The sequence below is a fragment of the Tribolium madens genome, unplaced genomic scaffold (assembly GCF_015345945.1).
Source record: "Tribolium madens isolate multiple individuals breed KSU strain unplaced genomic scaffold, Tmad_KSU_1.1 Scaffold_96;HRSCAF=242;Tcas5.2_LG5, whole genome shotgun sequence".
NCBI classification, from domain to species: domain Eukaryota; kingdom Metazoa; phylum Arthropoda; class Insecta; order Coleoptera; family Tenebrionidae; genus Tribolium; species Tribolium madens.
In genome coordinates this window covers 12,017,661-12,024,354 of record NW_025401068.1, presented here as the reverse complement: position 1 = coordinate 12,024,354, position 6,694 = coordinate 12,017,661, and the positions used below count along the sequence as shown (strand labels likewise).

The window sequence follows — 6,694 nt, the reverse complement described above, 5'->3', positions numbered from 1 at the left end:
AGATACCACTAAACACTTTATTGTTAACTTAACAAATGAAAAGATACAAAAGGAAAGAAGTTTTTAGTAATCGAGTGCTTATTCAAGGTCGGGAATAGGTTCATCGTCTGAGTCAGCACCGTCACCATCTTCCAGATCATCAAAAGAAGGTTTGTCTCCACCGGCCCCTAGGCCCCCCATTTGTCTCATCATTTCCTCAAAATCGCCACCGCCCATGCCTCCCATTCCCCCAACTCCCTCGTCACCAGAATCATCCTCATCTTGCCACTTGTTGAAGTCGCATTTCAACCAATGGTGTTTCTTTTTGTCAGAAGTCAATGCTGGCCAATACGAATCATCTGAACTTGCTTTAACTAAGATTATTTCAATACACCGGCCCCGATTAAAGCTTTTGCTCTTGTCTGGGTCTATTTCTTTGTATAGTGGGATTGTTACTTCGTAATTTTTCTTCTCAACACCGCCGATGCCTTTGAAATATACAGAGTCTTTAGTGAATCTACAACAAAACACACCAATTGAACTAGTGATCACGCCAATTGTTCGGTGTTCTTACTTAACCTCGGGGTCTTTACAGTCCTCTAAATTTATCGTTAAAAAAACTACGCCGGTTCTTTGGGCCCACATCACTGGGGGAGGTAACCTAAAAGTGAGGTTAGAGACGCCATTTTAAAACACGAAATGGTTACTTGTTTAATCAAAAACGTGGTTTTATGCAAATACATTAAGAGTGATTAACACGCCGTTCAAAATCTGAATAATAAAGCCGTAGTTTTTCGAATGTTCTAGAATCGATTATACACAATCACACAACATGGCCGTTGTTGCGAAAAATGCGTTAAAATTGACACAAACGAAATTCAAGAGGCTCAAAATTCGATTTCAAACTCGTCAAGGGTGGAGAAAAGCGAAACTTACGTTTGTTGAGTCATTTCGGGCTGTATTAATTTAAATTAAATAAAATAATACGTCCAAACACTCCAGTCCAAACCGGGAAACTGCGTGAAGTTGTTTGCGATTGCGTCAGGGTGACACGCCGAAAGTCACTAGATTTCCGCGAAACACCCTGGAACGCGGGAGATTTAAACTGGCGAGTACCACGTGTGCGCTCCTACCAATTAGAAAGTCGGCATTTCGCGGCAGGTAGTTACAAATCGACGGAACAGCAACACTGTCAGTGTCAGTTTGTTGTTAACAATGCGCAAAACGTAAATTTTGAACCTAGGTTAATTGACAAGGCAAGGGTCACTAACGGCCACTTTTGATTAAACTAAATTGAGCGCAATTCGAGAAATCGGCCATATAAGCGCAATTATTATTCTGCTCTGATTAATTTTGTGCGGTAGTAGGCATGGACGTTACGATTTTGTTTTGGTGCAAATCCGAGGAACAAGTTGGCCTTGCCTGATTTTTTTTTTTTCAAAAGTGAGAAAGTTTGTGCAAATTTTGTGAGGATTATAATGGTTTATCTATGGTGAAGCAATTAAAACACGGAATGTCGGTTTTTAAGGATAACAATTGGGTGAGTTTTATTTTTAACAACATTTCCGGTTTGAATACTTATTATTATTTTTTTAAATTTTCAACCATAAACTGCGACAGCAAAGTAATAAAAATGCATTGTGCTGTTTTAAAGTAGCAGTAGGTGAGTCGTGACAAGAATTCATAATTTCTAGGGTCACAAAAAATAGAGAAATTTCGGCTTGTGCAAACTGATAATTTTACTTACTTAATTACTAATTTTGTAACGGAATATTCGACATTGGGCGTGTATGAAGTATAATTTAATACTTTCTACAATTAAAATTATTGTGTTTTGCCTATTCAGGATCGAAGAAAATCCAACATGTTATTCTATTTTATAGCAAATGTTCTCATCGATTGAAGGTAGAGAGAACGTTTGTTTGAGGCATTTCACATGCAACAAGGACTTTATTAATTATAATGCACAAGTTGGGTGCTAAATGTTTAGCAAAACAGAAACTTTGTTAATCTTGCACAACGCAATTTTCTATAAATCAATTTATTTTGCACTAAAATTTGATGACCTACAGTTATATCATTTATCACGTCCGCAGTTAATAGAACGCTAACAGGAAGTTGGCAAAGCTGTGCGATGTTTCGCTTATTGTTAAATGTTTATTGTCTCTCTGAAGTAGAAAAAATTGTATAAATTTCTGCTGCTACAATTTTTATAAATAAAGTTTTTATTAAATCACTGAAAACAGTGCTTTAAGAACTTTTTTTGTCATATTGGCAATATCACGCAATTTTTACTAGGGGACCTTGAATATCCACCAAAATTGAAATAAGAACAGAAACACCAACCCAAACATTAGAGAAAAACAAACAGGTGAAATGAAATTTTGTTCCACTAGAAATTTTCATAAAACTAATAGAGCAAAGTAGAAAAAATACTCTATTACACTCGTTTTATAAGACGTTTGGTCGCATTTGCTGAAAACTACAGGGTGTGTCAGAACTCGCGCCCCAGAGAAAAATTCAAGAAAATTCGAGGTAAGTTACTAGGAACATGTAAAAAATTCAAAATTCAAAATTTTGACATTTATTTATCAAGTTAGCATGTAGAAAAACAGATAAAAAATAATAATAACAATTTTTTGAAAAGTCGTTGAAGTCAATTATTTCATTATTGATGATGTTGTATATGTTTTTTTATAATTATTTGGTAAAGGTACAAAAATTTTGCCCATAAAAGCCAGAAATAACATTAAACAGAATTACAATTGAGGATACAGCTTCTTTGTTTCCTCTTCTAAAAGCCTGTAGCAAAAAAACTTGGAAAATAATTTTTCCAACAGAAATAAATAGTCAAAGTGCAAAACTTAAACTCTCATAACTTCGAAATTTTTATAGAAAGAATTTTTTTCCATGTTCCTGGTATCATTTTGTCCGATATTGAAATTTTCACAAATAAAGTGTTTTTAATGATTATTAAAACACCAAAAACAGTGCTTTAATGGAGGCTGTTAAAATACAGTTTTTGAAAACTTTTTTTTGTCATATTGGCAGTTTTTTGGCCAAGAACCTTGAATATTCACCAAAATCAAACAATAGAAAACACCAACCCAAAAATTGCAAACAAAAAAAAATTTCAAGTAGAAATTTTCATAAAATAGAGCAAAGTAGAAAAAATACTGTAGTTCACTCTTTTTATAAGACGTTTTGTTACATGAAGGACAATATTCCGTCTTTATAAATACGAAATGCAATTAAATATGAGATCAAGACCTATTCTGAGAAGTGTTATGTGCAAATTTCGTTTTAGAAACTATTAGTGTGAAATTAATATATTCGGTGAAACTGAAAGTTAAAACTATAGTTAAAATCGCAATCTATTGTTTTATGTAAATTACAAAAACTAACGGTTTTACTTTCGTTCATTTCATGGTTCAGCTTTTAATTCTTGTCCCAACGAAATGTTAATATATTCTGCATTCTATTTTTTTTTAATCCCCTTAGAACAGTAAAAAATGTGCAGCTTTTCCTCGCATGCTTCATTATCATTACTAAACCTGCGTTTACAGGCGAATGCTTTTTCGTTTTTCAGCTTTGCGTTTCTTACAACATGCATGCATATGGAAAGAACATTAGATTTCTTTAAAAAATGTTAAACAGCATGACGACGGTAATTGACAACTAGGTGTAGAAAGTTTAACTATTTTCTTCCGATTTATTTTTCCAAATGGAGTAATTAAACATTAAACACTTTTGGCAAGCTGACTTATTGCTCAAAAATTCAATCAAGTGGAAATTTTCAGGCCAATTTTAGGAAAAAATTTAAATACAGGTGCGCCAGAATTCGTGCCCCAGAGAAAAATGAAATAAATTTTAAAGAAAAATTATCTATAAAAATTTCGAAGTTATGAGAGTTTAAGTTTTGCACTTTGACTCTATTTATTTCTGTAGGAAAAATAATTTTTCAAGTTTTGTTGCTAGAGACTATTAGAGGAGATGAGAGGAAATGAGGAAGCTGTATCCTAAATTGTAACTCTTTCTAATGTTTTTTGTGGCTTTTATTGGCAAAATTTTTGTACCTTTTACTAAATAATTGTAAAAAAACATATACAAGATCATCAGTTTCATTAAATAAACATAAAAAATGTCAAATGTCAAAAAATAATTGTCAAAATTTTTTGACAGATAGAATTTTTTAAACATTTTTTACAGCTTAACTCACTTAAAATTTTTCTCAGGGGTGCCCTTGTAGATGGTTTTCAGTGAAAAAAGAATAGAAGAAAGTTACAATTTTACTCGTGTCAATAGACAATATTAAATTTATTTATTTATATTATAGTTGGAAAGCAGGGAACAGTTGGTAACCTACACATGTCAGTATTCTGTTTCATTACACATACTCGAAATAAATAACTTTTCATTTTTATGACTACTGGTGTAAATCCTTAGATTTTCCAAAATGAGATCCATTTTTCCCAGACTTTTAAAGAAAATAGAAAATGTTTCTTTTGAATAAAAGTTTTGTTTTTCCAGAATGATTAGTTTGTATGTTTCAAATGCAAGGTGTGTACATAATAGGTGTTTTTTTCTACAACTCACCTACATCACGTCCGATCCTTACTGTTTATTTGATGTGATGCTTTTATTTGTCGAGTCTGCCGCTATTTCAACTTGTGTACGAGCATTGTGTGCATATTTAGAACACTTAAAACAGGGTCACTATTTAATAAAACCGTTAATATAACAATTTCTACAAGAAAATGCAAAAATTTTTCAAAGAATGTCATCAATTAGAAAGCGCGGTATTTTGAAAAAATATTTCATTGTATTCAAATGTTGGCCGGCTTGTAATGTTCCGATGACAGGATATAGCGTGTTTGTGATGATATTCTCATGGTAATGGCTTTATCTCCCAGCTTCCATTTCCTGTAAACTTTAACTTTTTTAACACACTTAATAAAAAGTTCAAGCACGACAAAAATGACCACCTTTCAATATTGGCTTAAATTAAGACATAACTAGTTTCAGAATGCATTTAATGGATTTGGAACTGGTTGTGGCGATTACATAAACAATCTAGTTTCAAAATATGCCATGCAGGTAGATTTTTCCAAAAATCGCAACTTTCTCACAATCTGTAATAAATAAAACATTTTTGCAAACTTCTTGATCACTTTCTCTGTTAGTTTATCTGAATAATAAGTCATGGCGTGGTCTACTACGGACTAGGTATAGCCCCCAGGCCTAAACGTAACTATCGACTCGCCTTCTATAATTTATAAATGAGTGTTCACTTGCAACGACCTGTTATGCAATCTTTTAGGAATTGTTGTTACTTTTGCGTCGAATATTAATCCATTAAACACTGATGACTAAGGCTCGGATTATATGCAAAATGCATATTTGTTATTAAGAGGTATATCAACAAAATTGTAAGTTTTCTATGCATATATAATGTTTTTTGATTAAAATACGTCAAATAAAAAATGCATATTTTGGCAGCTTCGTGCATATTTTAGGAAATGTTGCATATTTGTGCATATTGTCTTCAAATCAAATTAAATTCGTTTTATACAGGGTCAGGGCCGTAACCAGGGTTTCTTGTTGGTCCATGAAAATGAAAGAAGGCGGATTAAAAATAAAAAATCTCTAAGTACACGTTTTTATTTTAAATTAAGATAAGAGACCCTAATTAAACATAAAAAAATACAAATTAACTCACAAAAGTAACAAAAAATAAAATAAATTTTTAATACTTTTTATTGTTACAAATTTAAACAGGAGATAGAATATTCATTTTTAAAACAAAAGTTTTCTATGAACATGTATCGAAAAATGCTACGCAAGGGGTGCGTCTTTTAATAGGTTTTTTTCAATATTTCCGAAATCATTTTAGAAAAAAAATTCAACATTTGGTACAGATGATAACTTTTATACACCTAAACAAGTACAAAAATAAAATGTTGAAATTTTTAATTAGGGTCTTCCTAAACTAGATGGGATTAGGGTAAAAATTTATTCTAAGTATTTTGCCTGTGGTTTCTTGCCACTTTCAGCAACAAAATTTCATAGTTTTTCATAAAAAAGGGTCTTTTGTGATTTTCCGATACAATTTACGTATTTTTAGTAAAAATCGCTTTAAAAATTTATGTTACAGACCATAAACAGCATAAAAATTAAAAATTAAATTTGTTTTACCGTTTAGGACGCCCCTGATTAAAAATTTTGTTCTTTGGCATTTATTTAGGTGTACATATAAAGTTACCAAATTTTGTAATTTTATCTATTCTGAAATATTAGGAAAAACCCTTTAAAAAACGTACCTTTTTTAGGGGGTGTAGCTCCCTTACATAGCATTTTTCGAAACACTTTTGTCTTAAAATTAAATATTCTATTAAGTATTTATATTTGTACCTAACAATAAAAATGAAACACTGTATCGCGTGTTTCAAAAATGTGTGGCATAATTTTAACCACGAATACCCCTCTACAAATGAGAATAGAGAGCACAGAATTTATTGACTTAACTCAAAAAATAGAAAAATTACAGCTTTCCAAAAATCGGTATGGAAAATGATTTTTTGGAAATATTTTTGTTATCGTTTACCCGATTATTATGAAACTTTGCATGTCAAGGGACAAAAAGACACTCTTTGATATGGTGTAAACGGAAGTCTTGTAAAACCTATAGATTTCCGGTGACAATGGGACCCTTCCA

General features: G+C 31.8%; 2 protein-coding genes across 4 annotated transcripts in view; one reads left to right on the top strand and one right to left on the bottom strand.

Annotated features, from left to right (window-relative positions):
- Positions 1 to 3: 3 nt before the first annotated feature.
- On the bottom strand, positions 4 to 1,076 carry LOC123012340 (co-chaperone protein daf-41). Of its 2 annotated transcripts, none has more exons than XM_044410185.1 (3): positions 916 to 1,076; positions 554 to 640; positions 4 to 496 (listed from the first exon to the last, which is right to left on the bottom strand). In XM_044410185.1, the coding sequence occupies exons 1-3, from the start codon at positions 927 to 929 to the stop codon at positions 79 to 81; spliced, it is 519 nt and encodes a 172-aa protein (XP_044266120.1). In that variant the 5' UTR covers positions 930 to 1,076; the 3' UTR covers positions 4 to 78. The 2 variants fall into 2 exon arrangements, with proteins under 2 accessions (XP_044266120.1, XP_044266121.1); XM_044410186.1 differs by lacking the exon at positions 916 to 1,076 and adding an exon at positions 687 to 842.
- An 81-nt stretch (positions 1,077 to 1,157) lies between these two features.
- Positions 1,158 to 6,694, top strand: part of LOC123012339 (nostrin) — a 40,620-nt gene continuing 35,083 nt past the window's right edge. For both annotated transcript variants that reach the window (XM_044410183.1, XM_044410182.1), the window contains exon 1: positions 1,158 to 1,519. In XM_044410183.1, coding sequence (XP_044266118.1) covers positions 1,469 to 1,519 — 51 coding nt within the window. In that variant the 5' untranslated portion in view covers positions 1,158 to 1,468. The remainder of the gene's footprint in view (positions 1,520 to 6,694) is intronic.

Coding starts and splice junctions, on each gene's coding strand:
- LOC123012340 (XM_044410185.1), bottom strand. Junction 497..553: donor TGTAAAGACCCCGAGGTTAA/GTAAGAACACCG, acceptor GTTTTGTTGTAG/ATTCACTAAAGACTCTGTAT.